The sequence below is a fragment of the Vespula pensylvanica genome, chromosome 6, assembly GCF_014466175.1.
Source record: "Vespula pensylvanica isolate Volc-1 chromosome 6, ASM1446617v1, whole genome shotgun sequence".
Classification (NCBI taxonomy): domain Eukaryota; kingdom Metazoa; phylum Arthropoda; class Insecta; order Hymenoptera; family Vespidae; genus Vespula; species Vespula pensylvanica.
Window position 1 is genome coordinate 4,765,672 of NC_057690.1, and position 27,715 is coordinate 4,793,386.

Here is a 27,715-nt window from a genome sequence, read left to right on the forward strand (position 1 = left end):
TTAATTAATCTCTACGAATTTTTTTTTCAACGAGTGTTTCCTCTCCTATATCGTCAAGTTTACTTTAAAGCATGGGTATCCAATCTTTTCGGTTGATCTCGGCCGCATATACGAGAAATGAAAAATACAATATAGCGAATGTATATAACTTGTTCTTTTTTTTTTTTTTTTATTTTCTCATCGCATTCTTTGTCCCTATGTTTGCCGGTTTTATTTGCTCTACTGGGCCCGATGCGACTCGCGGTCCGCAGCTTGGACAACTCTGCTTTAAAGCGTACAACAAAGTTTTTTCTTTTCCTTTTTTTTTTCCAGCGAGAGAAAATATCCTCGAGCGCGTTATTTCGACGTTGCCGATCTCGTTGTTGGAGAGAAAGGAAGATAAAAAAAAAGGATGTGTACGTACACGCGGCTTCAATAGATCGATTTTACGAGCGCGAAAAATTGGTCCAAGAATCGTAGCTGACAAGCGAATAGTTTGTGATCTTTCTTTCTTTCCTTCCTTTTTTCTTTCTTTCTTTTTTTTATTCTTTTATTATTTTTTTTTTAATAAATTGGAAAAAGGGGTAGTCGAAGAATCGAACAACCCTTTCAAAGCGTTTTTTTTTTCGTATTTAGGACGAAGAGTTCATTATTTTAATATTAACACATTGCAAATCACAACTTTTAAAAAAAGATTGTTTCTACATTGTTCAGTAGTTATTAAAAGAAAAACAAAAAAAAAAAAATGAAAGAAAAAGAAAAAGAAACGCGAGAAATAATTGAAAAAGTTTTCTTAAACAGATTTTATAAAATGAAGTTATTAATTGAATCTTTTCTCTCTGTTTTCTTTTTTTTTTTTTTACCCTCTTCTATAGTTTTACGAAGAGAAGTTTTTTCGAAGTTACAATGCATTATTATTACAATCGCAAGCTTTTATTCCAAATACGAATGAAACCTAAACGACGGCCACTTTAGTTTATCGTTCTGAGATCTTTTAAATCGTTTTCATAATGAAATTAAATTTAACTTCCATTCTATGGATAAACTGTTGATAATGATAACAGTAATAAAAGTGATAACATAAAATAATAGTAATTTCTTATTCCTCAGTCATTTTGAATAAAAAATTTGCACTCGATCGAAGCAACGATAGATGAATGATTCGAAGGATAAGGATCTTAATTGATCGTAATTGGCGGCGCGATATGACTCGGCGAAAGAAAGAAAAAAAAAACGAGCTTGCGAGTGTCGGTGTCGAGCTTTTAAAGCACGAAAGCCTCGCGTGGTTGAAGCACATGGCCTAGCTGTCCAGATCTAACGATGAGAGACACCAAGACTTATTTGTTAGTACGTAATTTTGGCAAATTGGACTGGACAGCGACACGCGAACTATCTCGCTAATCGTCCGACGTCCTTATTATTTTTACCATCATTACTATTATTTTTACTATTACTACAATCGTTACTAATAATAATATTATTATTATATTATCATAATAAAGCTGACTCGAAAAGAAATCGACCGATTTCACGGACTTTGTCTGTGTTTGACATTCTCACCGACGATCACCGCGAATGTTATACGTATAAATCTCCTTTTAATGAATTCCAGAGTAATTCCGAAAATTTTTTGTTTTGCTTCATACTCTGTTTTTTTTTTTTTTTTAGAATAAAAAAAAAAGTAAGAAAGAAAAAATAGAAGTATAGTTTGATCATTACAAGAGAAAAAGAAAGGTCGTTTTTCAACAGTTTCTGGAAACTTGATCGAGGTAGCTTGCGAGGCACGTTACGAAGAACTATGCATGTGTGTATATATGTGTGTATTTTTTTCTAGTCGCTTAACTTTTATCAAAGCATATGTTCGCTATAAGAGTTATTCAACCGACCATATATATATATATATATATATATATATATATATATATACACACACACATACACATACGTTCTTCCTCTTTCTCTCTTTCTCTTTCACTTTCTTTATTTGCATCCTCTACCCATCATCGAGTTCTCAAAATACCGTAACTAAACGGATCGTTGTACTGAAAAAGCTCGCTTTATTCCGTACAAAGGACCCGCTGCAAGCTCGAATATATCGGCCTCCAGCTATGGCTCTGTCAACTTTCCGGAAGTAATGAGAAAAAGCGACTTTCGAGAGTCCTCTGTCTATCTCTCTCTCTCTCTATCTTTATCTTTCTATCTCTATCTCTCTCTCTCTCTCTCTTTCTTTTTTTTTCTTTGTGTACTATCTTGTACAAAAGATCTACGAACAATCCTAATGTTTTCCATAAAAATCCGACTCGTTACCGTGGAAAGCAGTGGTTTTCATACGTTTTGAATAGACGTATCAGTCTTTTCTAAAAAGAAATGTTTGCTCTCATTAAAAATTGCATGAAATAATATTAATAAATAAATAAATATATATATATATATATATATATGTGGGTTGATGATGAAATGTATAGTATTTCACAAATTATAATAAAATGAAGATATTTAATTAAATTAGTCCGATCGTTTTCGAACGACATACTTTTTTGAAATCCGAAAATTATTTAATATACTTTTCAATCATATAGATTTTACGTTCAAGCGAAATTCAATTTTTTTGCAAATCACATTCACTCGTTTACAAATCATATTTGCACTTTTGCAAACCGAGCTTTTCTACAAAATTGTTTTCTTAATTTCTTTTAATAATAATAAAATGAAATGTAAATTTATTGTTAAGAAATTCCAAATTTTATTATACGTAATACAAAAATGTAGGTAAAGTACATATTTAATAATAATTATCAATTCATTACATATGAAATTTAAAAAACATGTTTATAAGTGAACGTAATATGAAAACTGTAAGAATATACTTAATAATTTATATACAACTTAATCTATAATGGTACTCTTGAAGCAGCTGTTAGTAATTTCATATACATATTCATGTAATAAAAATTACATCTTTCTCTCATGCAGTAAAATAAAATCGAAGTAGTTTTACTTTTTTACGAAATGCATAAATCTTTAGACGGGACTCGGTTACATGGATTTTTAACATGCCTAAAATTCTTATAATTTACGGATAATTGTGGTTTCACTAAATGTTGCTTTTTATTACACAAAATTGAAAGACGATAGTTTTGAAGAAAAATTTTGTAAAAAAGACTTGATTTATGAATCGAATTTGATCTGCAAATTGTCGAACATGATTTGCAATAAATTTAATTTGCATTGAAAAATCTGTATTAAAAAATTAATATAATATTTATACGAATATACACACACGCAACATACATGCAAACGTACATACATACACACATACATACATACATACATACATACATACATACATACATACCCATTAATGTCAGAAAATATCTGATAATTTGAAAACTATTGGCTTAATACTCCAAGATGTCACGAATTTAATACGAATTATTTTCGCGACGTCTCGCGAAAAATCATATCTTTTCTCAAGACAGCCATAATAAATTCACGAGCAGCTGCCACTGCACCATCGGTATGGAATATCCGAAAAGACGTTCTTCTTTCGTTCGAATCATGTTATTTCTTTGCAGTTATTAATCGTAAATTCGAGCTTTGTTATATCGTCGTATTTTTATCCGAACATTTACCTTCTTCCTCTTTACACGATTTCTCGAATCTTTTTCGAAATGTTGGACAGGTTTTGATAATGGGATATGTAATCGATTAATCGTTAATATCATGCTTGAAGAGATCTAGTTGTTCTATGTACGTAAGTACGTATATATATTCGCCATTATTATATTATTCGTCTTAAAAAGTGACATACTGTAAAGCTCTTGCAAAGCTCTTATGTAAAAGCGAGGAAGACTCGAAATCTTCGTCCAAGTTTTCTATTTATGCTACTAGAAAAATTATTATGACAGCGACGAAAAAGGAAGAGGAGACGAGAAAATGAAGAAACGATTTATGACGGTGACACTTTTCCCCCTTTTTTTTCTCTCTCTCATTTTGTCTCTCTCGTTTTTTCTAATTTCACTCGAGTCTTTCCCCTCTTTGCAAATATTTTTCGATTAATTTCCGAGCGAAAATTTTATTTCTCTTTGAAAGATGTTCTCTCTATCGTTTAACTCTCTATCGTAAAATCCCATGTGCGGTTTAATTTTTTTTTTTTTTTTTCATATTCATATGATTCCATTTAATTGATCAGTAATTAATATATAACGATGTTGAAGAAAATGAATCGTTTGTTATCGCCTCGATGGTATCATTGAATATCAAAGTAAGTACTTACGTGGTCGTACTTATCTTTTCTTTTTCTTTCTTCCTTTCTTTTTTACTCCCGTTCATATTTCTTTTTTATTTTTTTAAGTTCCTCCTTTTCCTTCATCGACGACGTAACATATGTAAGTATACGATAAGCGATGATCGTTCTTTACTTAACGATATTTAATCACATTTTATTCGTACAAAATCGTAATGTAAAAAATTGGTGTAAATTTATGCGAGATCATCCTTCGTCTCTCTCCCCTTCTCTCTCTCTCTTCTTTTGTCTCCTTTTCTTTTTCCCTTTTTTTTTTATTTAGTATTATCTGTTTCCTGTGTCTTTTTACGTCATTAAAAGCACATCTAGGAGGGTAGGAAACAGGGTGAGAGGAATTGCGATGCGGTAACGATCAATATTTACGACGACGTGATCGCTTAATAAGCGTTTCTGCTTCTCTTCCTCTCTCTCTCTCTCTCTCTCTCTCTCTCTCTCTGTCTCTCTCTTTCTCTCTCTCTCCCCCATTTTTTTTTGGTTTTATAGCGTTCGGAGCGCTCGATCGTTGAGATTTGAGAAAAATGGGAACACGTTGAGCGTGCGTGTCCAGACGTATTCGATTAATCGTTCGTTATTTCGTTCGTTATATTTTTTCGTTTGTTATAGCTAGTCGATCGGACTTCGAGTTAAACGTGTAGGTGAACAATGACGAATAGAATAATACATAAAACATAAAAGAATGAAAAGAAAAGGAAAGAGAAGAAAGGGTCAAATCGTAAAAATGAGAAAAGAAAATAAGAAAAGTAGATATAGTTTGGAAGAAATGTTACAGAACAATTCGACTTTTCTCCCTTCGTTTTACGATGATGACTTATCGATTTCTACCGATCGACTTGCCACTCCCAACGATAAATAATTCGTAAATAATCTTTTTCGAAATATTGAATCTCCCAAGCGATCGAAAACTTGCTGTTTTTCTTTTAATTCGAACATCTAATTTAAACGCGTTGGATATAGGCGTTTTGTTTTTTTCTTTTTTCGAAAAAATGATTCTAGCGTCTAATACGTGTATGTACGTATATATGTATGTATGTATGTATGTATGTATGTATGCATGTATATATGTATGTGTATGTTATTACGTGATCGATGCTTTCAAAAAAACAGCTCTCGTACTGCTGATATTAACATGCTAATGCATAACTATGTGTAAAATTTTTAACTTTTTTTTGTTGAAACTTTCTTATAATATACTATTTAATAGACGTACGCACGCACACCTTTGTACATGTTTTACTAATTCACGTTATATTCTCTTAGATTAAATGTGTTTTTTTTTTTTGGAATAACGGAAACGATATTTGGACGTTCATTCGTCTATCAGACTTCTTCCATTTAAAGATCCTTTCTTCTTTCGTGTATACTTATCATTAACTAAAAGCGTATTTATCGCATTTATTCGGACATCGAGAAGAGCTACGAATACGTATTCGATTAAGTGAAGTCGAGTATACGTCGGGAAGATATCTTTGGACGCATTAAGCAGATATGCCGTGTATATTTACTCGTTATCTTTAATACTCTGACCTCTCTGCTATGTACCTTTCTTCTTACTGTTTCCTGTCTCTAAATTTTTCTTTTTTATTTATTTATTTATTCCAATCCGTTAATCGCGTTTTTTGCAAATCATTCGACATTTTCAACATCCCTCGTCGTTTTCGTTCATATCATCGTAAATTTTTCAAATACGATGTATGTAAATTGGTATTAAGCTACATAGATGTTAACGATAAAAGATTATTAAAATTTTCTATTGGTATATGATAGAAAAAAGAGAGAGACAGAGAGAGAAAAAAAAGGAGAGAATTGAAGCGTATAATATCGAGTCGTCAATGTATAAAACATGGGAAAAGTAATAAAAAGACATTTGTATTTTCGAGATTGATGTTTAAACGCATGCGTGGTCTTTGATCGTTGCATCATTTCGTCGGTTATCATTTTAGTTCTCTCTCTCTCTCTCTCTCTCTCTCTCTCTCTTTCTTTTTCTCTTTTTCTTTCTCTCTCTCTCTTTCATTTTTTGTTTACTAAAAACCAAGAGAAATATCTCTCTCGTTACGAGGATATAAGAGTAATTACAAGCTTTCACGGGATGTAAAAGGAGAGGAAAAGGAAAAAGATACAAAAAAAAAGAAAAAAAAGGTGAAAAAAAAAGTATCGAGAAAGCACAAAAAACAAGGTTGTACACGTCGATTTTGATGGAGAAACTTCTTTTCAAAATTTCCCTTCTACTTTTTCGTCGTTCATATTTTCCCGCTCGAACGTTCGGATCTCGTGCCATGAATTCAATGCTCGTTTCCTGAATTCAATATACGTAGCTACCGTTCGTCGAACGACCGAAACGTGCACGTATTTCTGTTTTAGTATTTTTCTTTCTTTCTTTCTTTCTATCTTTCATTCTTTTTATTTATTTATTTTTTATTCTTTTTTATTTCCTTCCGTTCTCTTTTCTCTCTCTCTTTTCTTTTTTTTTCGCTTTCCTTCCTTTTAACTTTTCCATGCACCTTTGATTAATCTGCGATGTGTCGAACGGAATAAAATTTTCGCGTCGTTACAGAGAGAGCCGTACGAGCGTCGTTAACTACGCGTTAAATATCGCGTAAGAAAAGAAGAAAAAGAAGAAGGAAAAAGAAAACAATTATTAATATTTCTATCGTACGTAAATACAAAGCCTTGCAATTTATAAGCATTTGTTATTCTGGGTAGAATTTTAAAAGGAAAAGAATTCCGAAAAAGATAAAGAGAGAAAAACAGAGAGAGGGAGAGAGCAATATTGATATTTGCAAGGTACAAGAGTGTACCATATTGATAAGAAAAAGAAATATGAATTGTAAATGTAAATGCAAATGTAAATATAATAACAAAAGTACTAACTATGAAGTATATATAAAAGAATTATGAAAAAAATGTTACGATAGAGAGAGAAAGAGAGAGAAAGATAGATAGATAGATAGATAGATAGATAGATAGATAGATAGATAGAGGGAGAGAGAGAGAGAGAGAGGGAGAGAGAGACGAAGCAATTTAATTAAAATTATATCATTAAGTCTCTCTTTCTCTCTCTCTCTCTCTCTATACTTCTCTTTTCACTTTCTTTTATTCTATACATTTATGACTTTTGATCGTTATAATTGAAAATAAATTTAAATTAAAAATACACACACACATATATATATATAATATACAAAAAACGAAGTATAAGTTTAAATATACGATGTAAGCTATTGCAAGAAAAAGATAAATCGCTCTCTTCTTCTTTTTTTATTTCATCATTTTTCTCCCTCTCTCTTTCTATCTATCTATCTTTCTCTCTTTCTCTCTCTCTATTTTTTTCTAACGTCTGAATTAAAAAATTTGCGTAGTTTGATCGAAAGCAAAGAATAACAAATCGAGTTACGGCAGATGTGCCGTTTGTTAAAACCTGACATATGTACGATAGTTTATCTCCCGCGTTTTGCAAGTGTTACAAGGGAGAAAACGAGTGCGCACGCGCGCTCACACACAATACACACACACATTCACATACACACAAACACAGACAGATTTTTTTTTCGCCAACGTTTGATAAGTTACCTAACAATGACGTATTCGGAATCTATATACGTGTGTAACTATGTATACAAAACGTGTAGAAAGCATGTCGGTCGTTTGTTAATCGGTCGCCATACTGGTATTATCCAATTTGTCTTTTTTTTTCTTTTCTATTTTTTTTTCCTAGAAAAGCACAGGTATACATATGTATGTGTATGTGTGTATGTGTATATATGTATGTATGTATATATGTATTTTTTTGTACGTGTACGAAAGTGTAAATGTGTGCATGTGTATATGTGTATATCTATGCACGTATGTAAGTACGTATGTATATAAAACGAACGAAGTTCTCTCGTTCTGTTACATATTTCGGCTGCGAGGTCGTTCAAAGTAAGCAGAAAAAAATGTCGTGGGAGTTCCAAGAAATTTGGAACAATTCCAACTAGTTTTTACTATTATAAACTTGTTCTCCAATTTTAAGAGAGTACGGTGAATCCATTTTGGCTTTTATCTTTCCATCTTTCTTCCTTGTATCTCTCTCTTTTTCTTTCTCGTTCTCTCTTTGTCTTTGTTTTTTCTCTTTTTTATTCGAGATTCGATAGTCTGTGACGTTATCTCATCGTGACGACATCTTTTCGTTCGTCAATTCCTAATCTTATGTATGATATACATATACATATATATATATATATATATATATATATATATATATTATATGTATAAATGTGTAATTTTTCATTTCGTTCTCTCTCTTTCTCTTTCTCTTTCTTTCTTTTATTCTCGCTTTCAGTTCTTTTTCTAAAAAGTCGACATTATTTACGATACAATAACAACAATCTTATGGTTATCGCTTTGGTCGAGGAAGATATAATACATAATATGTTTATTTTATATATACATATATAATATATGTATATATATTTTATATATATAGACATACATACATATATATATATATATATATATATAGATTATCGTAAGACGCGTGAAACAGGATTATCGGAGGAACGATCGTTATTCTCATCTTCTCGTGTTACAACAATTCCCGCAGAAAATATTTATCTCGTTAAAAATTCAAACGAATCTCTCGCGAACATTTTCCGTGGCATTTCGATGGAACGAACGAACGAATGCGTTCGCGTCGATTTCTCGTGTTCTCTTTTTTCCTTTTTTTTTTTCTCCCTATTTTTTTTTTATTTTCTTTAAAAAAACGTGCTCGAAATGCAACGGGCATTATAACAATCAAAAAATGCGTCGTTCTTGATCCTATGGACTACGTTTCGGAGAGTAAAAACAAAGGATAGGACGATTAAAAACGTATTTGCGGGTGAACACAATTTTCTCGAGGTAGTCATTAACTTCTACCAGTTAGCATTCTCTCATTTTCTTTTTCTTTTTCTTTCTCTTTCTCCTTTTCATTTAATCGTTCGTTTATCTTCCTCTTTCTCTCTCCCTCTTTCCCTCATCAATATTCTTCGAACGCAAATCATTCTATTTATTTCTTTCTCTCACGTTACAACCCGATAATCCTATTTACAAAAAAAAAAAAAAATAATATATATATCGTTTTAAATCGTTTTTCGAATTACAGTCACGAGTTAGGATCGCATGATTAGGATCGGCCTTGTTTCCCTTGTTATTGTTTTTTTCTTTCTTTCTTCCTTTCTTTTTTTTTTCTTTTTTTTTGGTTCAATCGTTTTTTCTTCCTTTAAAGTACATGAAGGTTCTCGCAACTTTTCGACTTGCTATCCCTTGCCCAAACCTTACCCAACAAGTTTCGTACCTTTAGGCTGGTACTCGTTCGACTACCTCTGTACTTCTTCGGCGAGTTGTTCTCCGAGCAAGAGCCCAGCGGCGATCTGCTACGATTCTTTCGTGATCTCTTGCGGAATAAATCACGCGTTCTTTCTGGATTCTCGAGTTTAAGACGTATTTGCGTCAACAGTCCTACCAACAGCTCGTCCACGTTGTGATTTATCCCCACGGATGTCTCGATGAATTTGCAATCATAGGACGTTGCCATTGATTTGCCCTCTGTCGACAAATTTTTTTATTACATAAGTTTCCTTCGCTATAATCATTATCGTAGTTTATTAAATCCTTGCACTCGTACGTTGTCATACAAATTTTTCATTTATTTTCAATTTCATTTAATGGATTTTTTATTCATTATTGTTATTTATATCTATGTATTTTTAGGTACAGATGTTAGTAATTATGAAAATGATTTGAATTCAATTTTCGGACAAATATTATGTTATATTGATCTATATTACGAAGAGAGATTCTAAATATATAAATATGAACGCGTTCTTGTGTTATTGATATTGTATACATATTGCAAAATTTAAAGCAAGTAAAAAATTGTAAGTCAAACAATCAAAAGGAATGTTAAACTTTGATGAAAGATAAAAAATATTCATGAAATGATTAAAATATATTCTTTCTTTTTCATCTAATTTATCGAACGATTTATTCAGACGAAAAATAACATTTTAAGAATTCAGACGAATTCATAAGTATTCGATGATTAATGATTGTATAGATAAGTTCTATTTATATTTATAAATGAAACAATTTTTTATTTTATATCTTGTTATTTAACGACGCGGTTTTATCGATTTTATCGTAAAATTTATAACGCAAACGCCTTTACACTTGTCAATTTCATTATTTAAACGATTTCAAAATTGCCACCACAGAAAATCTATAAATAATCAGATATAGGTGGTTTGTTAACGCATTGTTAAAAAGGTTTTAGTTATTTATTTACAGAAGCACGCCTACTCATTCATCTTCTAGCTATTTAAAATATAAAATAAATTGCGAAATATGTAACTCAAAATAACTAGATAATTCACTTCAATTAGTGACAAATCGTATCGAGTGCAAAGGATTTTAATAATGCTATATTACTATTCTATATAATTATTATATTGCACAATAGAGGAGTAAATGAATGAGATCAATTAGTTTAACAAGTTACGATAAGAGAAATGATTTAGTGAGGAAAGTGAAAAAAAAAGAAAAAATAGGATCACTCTATTCTCAACGTAGTTATTGTAATATATTTACTAAATGGAACATTTAAGTAGGAACACTTGATTATTATTAATTTGCTGAATTATAATTTTTATGAATTTTTACAGCTATCTCGTAAACTAATCGAGATAGAAAAATATATTAAATAGGACAGATCTTTTTGATTTTTTCTTCTTTTTTTTACTTATTAAAAAGAAAAAAAAAATGTCGTTTGAAACTTCAATTTTCCAAGACTTTTCTCATTTTTAGACTTTTTTTTAAACACAAATTGTTTGTAATTAAAATTTCACTCTGAATTCAATCGTATATATACATCGTATAATACATATACACATTTATATCTGAAAAGGATTTAGGTAAAATCACGATAACAACTTAAATGGTCTCGTTGCAATAAGATTACGTACGATATCAATTTCATGTGCATGTGTCATTTTGAAGAGAAACTCTCAAAGTTTGTTGCACATTACATCACATTATAGAGATACGATGTGGGAACCACATGTGACTCGACAGATGTCTAGACGGTAATTTAACTCTTGCTATACTTTATCCAACCATATTTTCTGTGATCGTGACAGTCAGTTGCTTCTTGAATTTTCTGCTTGAAAAGACGCTATCCTTTATGTATCCCTATAGAAAGAAATTACACTTAGTCAAATAGGTTGACCTCAAATAGGTAGGCATGTCATGAAACATCTGTCCCTTTCTCGAGCAGGTTCGATTCAACGTTGAAGCATTTTTAGGGTTGCACGAACGTCGCTATACAAAATGAGATGAGTTAAAATAGAAAATCTTTCAATATTCGAAGCCATACTGCAACATGTCCAGATACGAATGTCCACTCACAATGGTTTGGGAGAATAAAAAAGGCCCGTGAAATTTTTGGTGCGAATCACGGAACGAGAAAAGTTAATACGCGTTTTCGCGATAAATACGACAGAAAACTTTCAGAATTCTTTTTCAAAGTGATACACTTCTACGAGTGTATATATATATGTGTGTGTGTGTGTGTATATATCGCATATAGTCATTGTATGCAACGGACCATTTAAAGTGTAACTAGACCGTAAACTCTATATACCTATGTGTAGGTATATGTAAATGTACATGTTCTCTATTTAACAATCGAGTTATTGATGATAACGCGATGGTCTGTATTCACAAGATATTCAAGTATTCCCATATAAATGCCACATCTTATAGACACCATATAAACGTTAAAAATACTGGTCTGTTTGTCCTACATCAGATTATGAGAAATTCAGGAGAATTGAGAAAGAGCTTGAGGGGTTTCGTGCAGTGACGTTGCTATTCTCTTCCGTTGTGTTGCCATACGATAAATAATGGACGGTTTGCAGAGCTAACAAGTGTTTACTCGTAGCGTTAGTTTAAATTATTGGCACGTTCATTACCGGAAGGGAATTCTTTCATTGGCCGGACATCAGGTATCTAATGGACTAAATCGATTTGTCTGCCAACTGTTACTTTTGATTTCAAATGAACGTGGATCCTACTTGTTCGAGGACAACTAGGGAATTAAAAAGAACTAATACGATAACGTGAAACGAGCTTTCAACGTTCTGCAAATACCACGTTGGTCGATTTATTATTAACAGCAGCATTATCGAACTCGTAGAAAAGTCAGATTTCAGATTTCTTTGTTTTACGATTATTGTAGAACGTAATCATTACGAACGTTTTAACTACAATTATTTTCTTTCATTTATTATCGTGAAATTAAATAAATTAAAGATAATAATAATATTTCTTTTTTCTTTCTTTTATGTTTTTTTCCAAGTACTCAACAAATTGACAGATTTGATAAAAATAAATTGATAGCTTTAGGATGAATAGAAAGTCAAGATAATAAATTCTTGGAATCGTAATTCGTATATTTTCCGTATAAAATAATCATTGGACTTGTTTTTTTGTTTCGTAATAATGATTGTTTATACACCACGTGTTATATTAAGTTTATATTGAAAGAATAATAAGTTACAAAAGATCGCAATGGTTTGTTAGTTTTCGAAATTACTTTATTATAATTTTGTATATATATATATATATATATATATATATATACACACACACACAATGGATTTTTTAATATCGTTTTAAAGCTTCGCATTAATCGTGTCTGCTTCCAAGAAAACTCTCGAATGGGAAGTTTGATCGGTCGGTCGGGTTCCAATTAAATGATCGGAATCGCCGATTAAAATTTCAATAAACCACCGAAGTATCGAGGAATGAAATATCGCGGTTCTCGTCTTTTAAAACGTGTAAAAAGCTCGTTTATGTAGAGAATGGAGGAAAAAGAGAGCTCCTTTGACCTATCGCGTTTCACTTGCTTCTTTTTCCTCGGGCCACGGTCGTTGGCCTCGTTCCGACGACTATTTTCTTTTTCCTTTTTTCTTCCTCTCTTCCTACTCATAACGAAAAGAAATCCTGAAAAAGTCGTGCGTCGGATTTTCGTGATGATCGTCCGGTCCTTTTCAGAGATACGCGGTATATAATATCATGTGATTTCGATGAAATATGAGCTACACTAGAATACCTTTAAACTGATGGTAATCATAATGACGATGATTAATTATTAATATCTCTCATTCTGAATTTGTAATTTCAATAATTATAGATTATGTCTGTATAATGCTTGTAATTACTCTTCTTTTTTTTTTTTTTTTAAATTATTCGTAATTACAAGAGATTAATAAATTTTTATAACCATCAATAATAACAACAACAACAACAACAACAACAACAACAACAATAATAATAATTATCGACATATTTCGCGATCCGTAATATGAAAAAAGAAAAAATAGAATAAAATAGAAAAGTAATAAAATAAATCACTTCTATAATCAATAATCCGATACGTCTCTCGTTTATTATCTGAACAAATTTAAAGACGTATTTTTCAAATAGTACTTAACTGAAGTTTCGTACGTGATAAGGAAACAGTTGGTGGTATGATACACAGACACGATTACTATTCGAAATAGCTAGATATATATGTCGAAAGGAAACCACGAGACATAGTCAGATGCGAGACAAGGTTGGTCTAGGATTACGTTTAACAAAGAGTCTCGGAAGTGGGACCGTGGCAAATGGTGCAGCTTGCATGCGGAATCGCGTTTGAACGCGGCGATAAGGATTTTGATAGACGTGGATTGTGAAGGGTGGGAAAAGGGAGAGGAAAAGGGAGAAGGAGGAGGGGGAGGGGAGGAGGAGGAGGACGATATAAACGATACATTACCCTCGGTCGATACCAGACGACTTCTAGCGAGGTCGACCTTGTTTCCAACGAGAATGACCGCCCTCGCCGATACGTGGTCACTACGCCAAAGGGCTTGGAGAACCTCCTCAGCCACTCTTACAGAAGCACGATCTGTCGTCGAATAAACGACACAATATGCATGTGGTTCGTACGTCGATATGCAGTTTTCCGGCTTTAAACAAAAATATAGAGTTTTTATTAATATAAGTTTCTATTAGTATTCATTTGATATATTATATTACTCTTCTCGTTATTTAATATTAATAGATTAATGAAAATGTTCGTATGAACGAATTATACGAAAGGAAAATTATAATTAATATTTTATCTCTTTTTATGTTTCATTATAACGTCCAATATGTGTCTGTGTGTGTGTGTTGCTAAGAAGGAAGATAATATTAAATCGATATTTTACGTTTTTGAAATTTTTAGATTTTACTATGTTTGGTATATCTCTTCTGATATTATCTGAAATAAAGATATTAGAAGTAAGATTGATTCTTATATCAAAGAAGTAAACGTTATATGAAAAATACCTCTTTTTTGATAGGAAAGAAAGAACGATATTGTAACAGGAAATAAATCATACGGATAAGGAAATTTTTTGACAAACGATCGGACGGTAGAACATTACGATAATGGATATTCGAATGATGCATGCATTTTACCGAATTTATTCCGAAATAAAAAAAGAAAAAAGAAAAAAAAAAAGGAAAGGAAAGATTAATATACGATAGATGCTCGAGAGGTATGCTTATAAAAATGATAGCAAGGAAGAAACAAAAAATACGAAAAAAAGAGCTCGTAATTATTTTTATCATTTCTTTTTTTCATCAGCATCAGCAACAAAAGCAGTAGCAGTAGAGGTGTACTGCATGTCTTCTTTTAATTTTCAGCGATTACTGAATTTTCTTTTTTTTTTTAGAAGAATAGAAATAAAATAAGAAAATAGAAAATTCATTATATAATTGGTGAAATTACGCTGAGTAGATATATATTAGATAGTGATGAAAAGAGAAGACGAAAGAGAGAGAGAGAGAGAGAGAGAGAGAGAGAGAGAGAGAGAGAGAGAGAGAGAGAGAGAGAGAGAGAGAGAGAAATATTCCATGATTAAATTTCTAATTATCAAATTTCAGTGGGATCATTAGTTCGAATCGTATTATCACGATATCGTCTATTATATACGTATATATGTATATCGTGATATCGAATATAACGTGTTATAAGGGGGAGGGCACCGATCGTTTCACGGTCGAACACGTATCATGGCTCGATGCTTGTCAATGGCCAGCACATATGCCTGATTACTGGACTAGGAACGCTTCAATGCTCTTGCAAGTCCTTTCTTACCCACACAACATGCATGTGCGCGCGCGCGCGTGCACCACAAGATACATAGTATATGTTCACCTACCTAGACAAAGACATATATTGTATATCTATCATATATATAATATATAAATAGATGTTTAATGAGATGTATATATATATATATATATAATGTATATATATATATACATATACATATGTATATGATATGTATATTTATATATGTATACGATGATATGTATATATATATATTTGGTAATATCGATAAACCTTGGAAGATGATATTTTCGTTGTCAGTGATCACGATGGTACAAATTTAGCATGTTTTGTATTCCCTTTGATTTATGCTCTACAAGTTTTGTGTAGGCAAAAAATGAAGTTTTATTTAAAAAAAAAAATGTCGATGACTTTTATACTTGGAAAGATATATCTTCGTAGGTATGTAGAAGTTTCTGAAAATCTTAGACGATATCATTCTTTTTTTTCTTTTTTTTTTTTGTTGGTTTAGAATAAGATACATTCTTCTTTAGAAATTTATTTTTATGGTCAAATGTAATAGAGATTCGTATAACATTCTTGATGTTCAATCTTATTGTTGGATATCATTCATCCATTATATATATATATATATATATATATATATATATATATATATATATATATATATATATATATATATAGATAGATAAATACATAGCAGAGGAAATATTTCCAAACGATAAAGCTTTGTCACTATCTCGATCTCGATTTCTAATTTTCGATTGATAGTAAGCCAGGATAGAAATCCTTTCGTTTTTCTTCTTTTTCTTTTCAATTTCTTTTCTCTCTCTCTCTCTCTCTCTCTCTTTTTGTCTCTGTATCTCTCTATTTCGTTTTCTATTTCTCTCTCGTTCTCTTTTCTGCCATTTCATCGATCCGATTATTATACTCAGGAAGAAAATATCGAGTTAGCGAGTTGATAAAGCTCTTACGTCAGCCTTGCTTCTATCTATTTAGGTACATACTAGGTATGTACTTATTATATGCGTGTCACTTGGAAAGTACAACCCGTGAAAATCAGATTTTCAACGAATTTTCTAGATTTCTACTAGGTAAAACGTAGGCGAGTGCGTCTAACCTTTAGCTAAATTCTTTTGAACATAGGATTTGTATGTGCATGTACGTAGGTGTATTAAATTTTCCCGTACTTGTTCGTGAAAATTCGATTTTCCTTTAAATTTTCTCGTAAACATAAGTAAAATATCTATGTGTGTATGCGTGTGTTTGTGTGCGTGAGAGTCGAAGGAAGTTTAAACGAACGGAACTTTCATTCACGATCGATGACATACCGTGACCTTATATATTCTCGATTGTCGTCCATTTTACACGAGGGTAGTTGAAAAGTGTGTGAAGGGTCGAAGGAAAAATTCGAGATTGGCTACGATAGTACGATAGTGTGTATGAAGGAGAAAGAGGAGGAGAGAGAAAGAGAGAGAGAGAGAGAGAGAGAGAGAGAGAGAGAGAGAGAGAGAAAAAAGATTTAAAGCTGTTCATATGACTTCGTTAAAGTTATTTTAATTATAACTTAAACTTTTCATCGCTTATATACATAGTTATATACCTATGTAATAGCGATTTAAGGAATATAATTTATCGTTTCTATGATTAGATTACTCGTACTTCTCGTCGATATTAAAATTTTTGAAATTCTACTAGTTTAAATTCGTATTATCGGATAATTTATGTATATGTTTCTAGGATACGTATATATATATATATAGAGAGAGAGAGAATAAAACGTATTTTTGATAAACAACTATGAATAAAATTGGAAAAATGGCTGAAAGTAATGGTCAATGCGTAAGAAGAGAACATCGTATGAAAAATGATACGATATGTATTATATGAATCATGAGAGAATGAAATATGTGAATGTCCATATAGAGTAAAACTCATCTAATTTTGTGTTGTATGATATGATATACAAGTCATTATAAATAGATGGAAGAAGATTATCTTTCTTATTTATCATATTAATTATATCATTCGTATATCTATATTTTTCTCTTCAAATAAATTATCTTTTATATATAAATAAATAATATATTTTATATATTTGTAGGTATATGTATGTAAAACATGAAACGACATTTTACGTTCAATATAGAACAGAAACAAAATGATTTTTGTTTAAAAATAAGTTTGATAAAATATTTATATTTCTCTTTTTCTCTGTCTCTGTTTTTGTCTTTTCTCTATACTTCCAAAATCGAGTTTCATATATATATATATATATGAAGGAAATCATAACGGATAACATAAGCTTTATGTGTTCGTAGGCGTCGAAACCAACATTGCACGCTTATAAAACCGTGAAACTGCAAAAAGGATTTCAAAGTTATCGAACAAACGCGCCTTGTTTCCAACGTAACACGATTTTCCAGACATGCGAGTCGACTTTTCACCCTCTTCGTAATCCTCTCGCTAACACCATTCTCACAAGACCTCGAAAAATCATCTTTCCTCTTTTTACTTTTTTTTTTATCATATTTCCAATGAAATCCTGTAAAAATAATAATTCGGCATAATGGGAATAAGTTTCCTTATAAACGCTACCGTTGAAACTACCGTCAAATATTTTTCAATGATAATATTAACACAACATTCTTGAATATTTAACAAAGTTTTCTTATCGGATATATCTGTATTTAAATATATTTTAAATACCGAATAAAAGTGATATACTATGTAATATTTATATTGAAAAAATAACATATACATCTTATATTCAATAATAATAATAATAGTCTGTTTATACATATTTTAACATTAATTTCCTTTCTTCTTATTTACTTGCATATTCATATATCACTTCTTATATTCTATCGTTAACACATGTCCTATTTTACTTTGCGATTTAATACCTCAAACGAACGTAATAAATTAATTTTATTCAAATTCCAATTCTGTCCGTATCTTATTTCTAAAAAGAAACGTAAACTTTTATTACCCGTACTATCCGACGTAACTCGTAAAAGCTTACCGGGATTTTATTGTTTTTGTACGAAGCAGAAAGAAAGAAAGAAAGAAAGAAAGAAAAGGAAGATACTCATCAGGAGGCAAAAAATTGCACGAAATTGATCTCGACTTATCACGAAATATTGTTTAATTTTCAGCGTGAGCTCATCCACGATGAGATTAGAAGATGCTAACATAAGAGTAGACGTTTTCTCGACTTCATTCTCGTAATCGTTCTCGTCTTCGCTCGCACAAGCAAGTCATAAATCTTAAAATCGTACTGACGGACTTCCTCGTAATTTAAAGGCGGATATATCCTTGCTAGGGATTGCGTGACAGAACTCGTGAAACTGGGTTGACGTGCCACTGACACAACCCGAGGACGTCGTAAAGCTTTGAGAACGAACGAGCACGGTGTTTCCAATCCCCACTACATCCCCCGTCTTCACTATTAACCCTTCGCATAATCCTCGTGACATCATGATTTTATATCTCTTCTATAAGCTATGTATTGTGCACTCAAAGACGACGATGAATTTGCTGCGTAGAAAGAAAAAAAGAATGGCGAAAGTTTATTTGTCATGGCTCGTTGTGATTACAGCAAAAGATAAAAAAAGCCACGCGAGTCCATTTGAAAAATGATATAACAAAGGGAAAATAACAAACGGGTAGTAGAATATTTATTTTCTTTTTCGTTCTATTCTTTCTTTCTTTCTTCTTCTTTTCTGTTTTTTTTTTCCTTTTCTTTTTCAAGTTCTACATAAATATCGTCAAGTTTCGAATTGTAGATATGAAAAAAAAAAAATATTCGATCGATCGATTGTGTATGTAATATCTAAATGAACGATATTGGTATTTCTTATTAAAAATATGGACTTTATTTTTATTAGAGCCGATCTAATATCATTAGAGAAGTTGTAATAATTAATGTATCGGTTTGTTGATTCTCGTTTTATATAAATAAGTGTTATAAGTAATAAATATACGGGGGATGATGTATTTAATTTATTACTGTTTTTATAAAATCTACTTGTTTTTTCTTATATTTTAAATGATACGACAGGAACGATCCTTTAATGAACAAAAAATAATTTATTTCATGAAGCGAGTAGTTAAGTTTTAATTAGTAGTTAGCGTAAGACGGAAGTTATAACAAATAAAAAAATAGACAAAAGAAAAGGAAAGAAGTTTTGTAGAGGTGGTAGAAGTTGTAGAATCGTTTGAGCTTTATTCTTCTGTGAAATTTAAACTCGCTATCGTTCTTTGATATCGGGAATTGGATTTCTTCTTAAAATTATTGCTCGATCTTAAATTCTTTTCCTCCTTTATTCTTCTTCTTTTCTCTTTCCTTTCGAACACGATGCTTATCAATTTTCTCTGTGAAATCGTCTCGTTCATTGATCTGTAAGCGATTTTCGCAATATCTGTCGACTATTTCCTTTCCTTTAAAATCGTCCTTTAAAACGATTTTTGTCTAACAATCATTCTTAAGTTCTATATTAATCTTTTTTCCTCTTTTACAAATCTTTGAATACCTTTTCAATTCTATGTAAAGCGGGATACTTTTGAAATTTATCTTTCTTCTTTACGAAAAATTCTAAAGCTTGTATAAAGGGTTAATATTTTTCTATATTAAACATTTAAATTTATGAATGAAACTTAAATAAGATTTCCGCGAACGTACGTTGAAAGAAATATACATTGAATTTCGCGAAAATAAAAAAGGCCTCGTAATTCTTTCTTCGTTCTTTATAATCGAAATATACGTAAGGAAGCAATCATAATTTTTTTGAATTCATATCGTCTTTTCACAACTCACGGTGGCACTTTCATAAACGATCCTTATGCATTTAAAACGAAGTAAAATTTAATTTGGATATTTGATAACTTAACTCGACGAATTACATAGTAAATTTTTATCGTGACTTCTTTATGTCTAAGGATTCATAGTTGCCCTTCGTGAAAATGCATTCTCACATTTTTCTCCTAAACGATCGCATTTTTCCTTTTCCGGCAAAAACGCGTACTATGTAAGGGGTAAAGTGGATTTTTTTTGGTATTAAGAAAAAGAAAAAGATCATATGAAATGATTGAGCGAGTGAAAAAAAGAGAGACACAGAGAGAGAGAGAGAGGGAGAGAGAGAGAGAGAGAGAGAGAGAGAGAGAGAAACCAGAATTAGTTTCGTACAAAAAATAGAGAGACGATATTTGCAAATTTCCCACGGAGATCATAAATTGCGAGCTACGTTCTCTTTGGAAATATCGTTTCCATTTTGTGGCGACGATAACATCGCACGGGTATGACGATGAGGATAATAAATGAATAAATAGAAAATACGTGAAAGAAAAAGAGAAAGAAAAGAAAGAGAGAGAGAGAGAGAGAGAGAGAGAGAGAGAGAAAATAAAATGAAAGAAAAAGAGAATTTGAGGAAATTTCTTGATACGATCAACGATAAAGAAATGAATTATTCAAAGCAATTAACGATTGGGATTGCCGTACGAAAAGTTATCAACTTTTTCAAACGAGATATTAATTCATCACTTTATATTATAAATGTTTACGCTTTTGTATTTTGCCTTTGTATGTAATTGTTATTTCTATCAATAGTTTGCAATTTTTTATTCTTTCTCCTTTACCTGTTTATTTCTTTCTCTTTTAAAATTATAATTTTTTATAATTTTTTATTTTCATAAATCGAGATTATTATTTAAATTAATAATAATTATAACAACATATCGTATAAAGGAATTTTTACGTAGTAAATTTACGTAGTACCGTTATACCTCTTTATTGGATGCTAATCGTTGTTAAAACATTAATTCAGTAATTATACAAAGACTAGTAAATAAATGAATAAATAAATCAATAAATATAATATAAATATATTATATATATATATAAATATATTATATATATACGTAAATATATTATAATATAAATATATTATAAATATATATCTTTAATTTTAAAATATAAATAAAACAATATATTAATTATTACCGGAAGAGAAAAATGATTGATACACTTTAATCTCAAAATGTTATCTTCTTTCACCCCTTCAAATGTCAATTATGAGTTTTGACATACCCTATACGTTTATACACATTGTCCCTACGAATAATGTCCGATCAGAATTATCATTATGAAATTTATTGACTTTTTCGAAAGGTCAATTTTCTTTGGAGGAGAGCAGTCATAATAAATTTATCTTCTATATATATATATATATATATATATATATATATATATAAATAATTTTGAAAAACAACTTTTGTTTCATTAAACTTTCAAAATGAATATCATCGATCTTCATGCGATAGATAATTAAGTCTTAGCGTTATCGAATTTTTCGTATTGAAATCGATTAAGTGATATTTTGAGATTTAAATATCTCTATAGAAACAAAGAACCAAATGCTGATTTAAAATCTGCAGTATTAGAATAGCATAGTACGATCAAGCTTCATCTTATTGAAAAAATATTTCTTTCGGCGTATTCACGCCTCAGACTATAGACATCTTGAACATTTAATAAAATAAAAGTTCTCTTCAATATTGATTTTGTATCAGAAAATTTCGAAATGTATTTTCTCGGAAACTATCGATTCAAATTAAAAAAGAAAAAAAAAAAATTAAAAAAAAAGTACCATTGTAAAGAGAATTCAAAGACCTTTAATAATGATATGCCACTTGACCTCTATTGCGATTTAAAACTTTTAGAGAGGATTGTAACCCCCTAAAAAGAGGTTAACTTAAAGTGGTTGAATTTATGACAAGGACCTGTTCTTCTCGAAAATAAAATTCTACTGTCTCGGCGTTTTTCTTGAAAAAATCATTAAATTTTTCATAATAATCCTGGTGAATATTTTTCCTTGGGACATTTTGTGTATACACCACATCCGTCTCTGTCTCTCTCTCTTTCTCTCTTTCTCTCCTACATATTTTAATGGTACATCGTAATTCCGTCTTGTCTTCGACGACACTTCGTGCGATAAGTCTCACGGTAAGGTGTATCAAGAAAAGTAATTCTCTCGTCGACACATATCGTAAAGTGGTGGCACGTGATATTCGCTTTAGCATGAGTAATATACATATACATATACACATATGTATGTATATATATATATATGTATGTATGTATATATGTATATATATATATATATATGTCGAGATAGAAACTGGCTATATAATATACATGTACGTATATGTATGTCGGAGTACACATCCCATGGGAACCGACATCTCCTAATAGAATTTATCCGTTGGCGAGAGGCGTATTAAGCGCGTAATCGATGCGGTCGAGAATTTCGAAAATACTCTTAATGCACATTATCTCACGCATCTGTTTCTAATCGAAGTTGTCGGTTGAACGTTATCGGAACGAACAGAGTTTAGATGAAAATTGTTTATCTCGTAGAAAGAGATATAAAGTAAATAGGAAGGAAAATAAAATACAAGAAGTTGTAAAATAAAGAAGAAAGAGAAAGACAGAGAAAGAAAGAGAGAGAGAGAGAGAGAGAGAGAGAGAGAGAGAGAGAGAGAGAGAGAGAGAGAGAGAGAGAGAGAGAGTAGAAAATAATAGAAATACAGATTACATTTTTTTCCTTCTTTATTTGTAAAAAAGAAGAAGAGAATCCTTGTTAAATTTTTTTGTGGATGAACGAAAGAAATTCATTCTTTTGAATACATATATTTTCTACTTCGTTTTCATCTTTTCTAAAGATACGATTGACTCATTATAATAATAAACGATACTACAACAGTCTATCTTCGAGATTGTATAAATAATCTTGTGATACTTACATAAACTTTATTCCAAAGTGATAAGGATCAAAAGAGTTACTTCGTTTTAAAGCGTACAAGAACTTTTAATAAACTTTTGAAGCGATTATATTCTTTCGAGATTAATTATACGATTGACGTATAGTGGCTTAATAGATTATTCGGAAAGATATTCTTTGAACAAAGGAAAAGTATTTTCAAAATGTCACAGAATAGCATAATTTAAAAAAAAATCATTTCTACGTATAAGAGTACAAAAATGAAATACTACGATCAAATCGAACATATATATTTTATTTATAACTCATATTTTAACTCTTTATAACATTATATTTTAACTCTTTATAACATATTTTTAATTCTTTATAACATCGTGTAACTTTGAAATCACACAGTTATATCTGTAATTTTGATATCTTATTTCATTTGTTCGTTATAAAATTAAAAAGTTTATTCATAGACGGTATGCTTTTGCCAAGTACGAGTAACTTTCTTATTATTAATATAGTATAGTTTTACTAATATAGATTATAGAATAAGTTTCACGTTACATAATGTTTTTTATATACGAAACAGAATTGGATTATAAGAGGTTGCAATTTCAAAAGGTACATTTTCACGAAATCTAAACTTTACAAAATATTTCAAACAAAAACATCTCTCTTCTCCGTTATTGTAGTAGATATAAGTAAAAGATAATTCGATCATTTTATAATGCAAAATTCATGTCGTGCGATGTTATCAAATATCGATAATATCCTTTTGGGTTCTCAATTTCATGTTGGCATAGAACGAAGTCATCGTTTATTGCCAACTAGTATGATATCAACAACGTCGAACGTGCACGTTCCATTAGTATAGTAGCTTGAAGAATAGTAGGTACGTGTAATGCGAGATCCAAATACGTCATTATATTATATTATTCTACTCTTGGAGCTTATCTTTCGAGGGCCCATGAATAAAGCTACATACTAGATTCACCTTCATACTTACAGGAATTCGCTTCTCCTAAACGTGCCATTATTTCATGGCTAACGGTCACCCTAGAAAGAGAAGAAAATTGCTCGCGTTCTTCGCTTGGTCGAAGGGTTTGAGTGAGTTACGTGCAATAACGTTAAGCTCGTTTATCTTTCCAATATGATCGATGCACCTAAGTAAGTAAGTAAGTAAGTAAATACGTACGTACGTACGTAAGTACTTACGACTTATATGAAACGATTAATAAAAATTTTTACGATAGTATAGTAGTATAGTATAGGAACTCAGAAAAAGATGGAAAGCTTCGAGAGTATTCTTTTGAAACCATTGAAATTTAGATTCGACCGTACGTAATCTTCTTTTTGAAAAAATTCGGAAGTCGAGAGGTTTCATGGCGGCTGCTGCTGCTGTTAGTGCTGCTACTGGTTCGTTCGTGGAAACCGTTAAAATTTGTTGAAAAGCGTAGGAAAAAAAAGAAACAGAGATAGAAAGTTATGAACATTTTCGTTAGCGATCTTCCTGGTTTCCTACTTTCTTATTCTAATTCTTTTTCTTTTTCCCCTTTTTTCGTCTCATTTTTCTTTTTTTTTCGAACTTTCCCTTTACTTTTTTCGGTCTCTCGTTAGCATCCAACTCGGATAGCGAAATGAACGGCAGAAAAGCGTCGTCACTGGTCGTCTTGATGGTTCGTAGCTCGTAAATGCGCTCTTCAATTTAAAAGCTTTTGTGCGAGTATCCATGCGGCGGAGACCACACACAACGGAAAAAAAAGTTATTCAATTTGAAGCACATGAAGAGAGAGAGAGAGAAAGAGAGAGAGAGAGAGAGAGAGAGTGAAAGAGAGAGAAATATATACATAGAAAGAAAGAGAGAGAGAGAGGGAAAACTGTGACCCGCTCCAAAGTTTACGGACTTCTATCTTTCTGTCTTTCTTTCTCTCTCTCTCTCTCTCTCTCTCTCTCTCTCTCTCTCTCTCTCTCTCTCTCTCTTTCTCTTTCTGTCTATCTCTATTTCTATCGGATAACGATTCTCAAGTTTTGAAGTGTACGAAGCTACTATCATTAAAATCTAAGTTTCACGTAAAGAGATCGTCGAATATATTTTTATCTTCCCTTATATCTATTTCCTTCGATAATTACTTTCGGTTCTATTTCATTTTTTCCTGTACATTGAGTATTTTTAAAAATATTATACCTAACTTTGAGATGTGACGTAGGCTGATTAATTCGAATTACGTTTTAAGTAATAAAGTAATGATCGGAAACGTTTCTCCGTGTCGAGGTAATACGATATGAATGAAATGTTGACTTGAAACAATTTATATGAAAAGCAATTCTTTTATACATTCTTAATGGTTATATTAAATTAGTGGAATATTACGAGAATGATGTCGAAGATATTACGATAACTGTTTCGAAGTTGTTCGTCAATTAAATAGAATTCTCAATGTTTACAAACGTCGTATCATTGAACGTAGAATTTTTTGAAATATTTGCGTGAGGTTACGAGGAATCATAACAAACAAGTTAGGATAATTCTTGGAACGAATTCTTTTTTCGTATTGATCCGTGTTTCGTAAACACTTGTCTTAGAACAATTAGAAACATAAATAAAAGAAAATTCTATGAAAATCTTTATGTAGGCTAATCACATACAATTTGCTCTTTTAATCAAAATCATTTGGAAAATATTCATTTATTTTAAATTATTTCAATAATTTAATATAAAATATGCTGGCTCATCATCGATAATAAACTCAATGAAGCGTTTTAATTTTTATCGTATTATCTCGATTGGAAAGCGTTTCCGAATATTATTTTATTACGAAAAAGTATTTAATTATATGTCTTTAATTATTTCTGAAAGGTAGGAACATTTATTCTGAAATATTCTATATACACCATCGTCATATTAAGGATTATTATTATATTATTATAATTATTCATTATCATCATCATCACCATCATTACTAATATTATTATTATTATTATTATTATCATCGTTGTCTAACTCGAAAAATTTGTAAACTTTATCCCCACTTTTCAATGGCTATGCATTTTCCCTTTAGAAATTATTTTAATTTTATTATTAAGAGATCTTAAACAAACGAAACCAAATTACCGAGTTTAAAACACCAAAACTATAATAAATCAATACTTATGTACGTACATACAGAAAACGCAAATGGTCACGTTTAATTCTATTCATAAAAAAAAAAAAAAAATGAATTTCAAAGAAAAATTATTACAATCGATAACCCACCTATTCATTCGTAGACATCAATACATTCTAGATTCAATTTAATAGTTTATTATTATTTTTTTTTTCTTTTCGATAAAGAAAAAAGAAAAGCTTCGATTTCGTTGACGTCAATCTCGTTAAACAAAGGTTTATTATTTTTCTTTTTTAAAATCTCCAACGAAACTTGTTTCGACGTGAAATAATTGCTTTGATTGGCGTCTTTGTTTCTGTTTTCGATAACAATAAACCTAATCGCGTAATCGTTCTTTTGAATTGTTACATAAGACCGATTCCAAGGATCTCGCTTATCTCATGTGGAATTAGGTATGTAATGGTGTTATGCGGGCATACGTGCGTGAATAAATTCGTGCGTGCGTGCATGAAGGACAGCATGAGCGAATGAATGTGTTCTCAAGGAGGTTAATGTGACCTGCTTCGTAGTTAAATAATGAGGGATTCCATTGAATTTATGGGCCAACGTTGCTCGAAATGGAAGATCGAAATGGAAGATCCAGATTTGCATTGTTTAAATATCGATTATCATATCGTATTCTACAGAGAGCTAAATGGATCAGTTTATTTTAATTTGGTACTGATAAAACGTATAATGGTACGTATTGTATGAAGTAAATAATTGATGAAAATGATATATATATATATATATATATATATATATGTACATTATTTATATCATTGATCACACATATGTTATCGACTGTTTATATTACATTAATCCTCTATATTTGTGTAACTATATATGTAATTATATATAATTGTTTTCATTTATTATCGAATAATCAACAATCAATAATCAAAATTTGACAGAAAATAAATAAACGGGCGAAGAATGTAAAATCAGCGATATGAAACCATACAATGTCAGAAATATAAAAAAAAAAAAAGAAAGAAAAGAAAAAAGAATTAAAAAAAAAGTAGATAAAAATTGAATAAAAGAGAATATTATATTCAAATTGGTCTTTCGAAAATATTACATATTATTATCCATGCGAATGCACGTTATTTTTAAGTAATTACTATGCCGTTGAAGGAAATTATTCATTTCTCATTTTTCTCAATTATCGGACGAATAAATATTTCCGAAAAAATAAATAGGAATATTTACGAGGGATAATGACTTTTCGTTCTATCGAAAGATTGACTTTTTTATTTATTTTTATTTTTTTTTTATTTATTTATTTATTTTTTCAGAAACTATGTCATTCTAAATGTATTTTTCCAATATGGCTCTC

At 30.8% G+C, this 27,715-nt stretch overlaps 1 protein-coding gene across 6 annotated transcripts in view; it reads right to left on the minus strand.

Annotated features, from left to right (window-relative positions):
* Nucleotides 1-7,466: 7,466 nt before the first annotated feature.
* LOC122630191 (AF4/FMR2 family member lilli-like) overlaps nucleotides 7,467-27,715 on the minus strand; it is a 110,914-nt gene continuing 90,665 nt past the window's right edge. For 4 of the 6 annotated variants that reach the window (XM_043814429.1, XM_043814432.1, XM_043814431.1 and 1 more), the window contains 2 exons: nucleotides 14,118-14,310; nucleotides 7,468-9,847 (listed from right to left, as the gene is read on the minus strand). In XM_043814429.1, coding sequence (XP_043670364.1) covers nucleotides 9,522-9,847; nucleotides 14,118-14,310 — 519 coding nt within the window. In that variant the 3' untranslated portion in view covers nucleotides 7,468-9,521. Of the gene's footprint in view, nucleotides 9,848-14,117; nucleotides 14,311-27,715 lie in introns of all 6 variants that reach the window. The other 2 variants (XM_043814434.1, XM_043814433.1) reach the window with 1 other exon arrangement.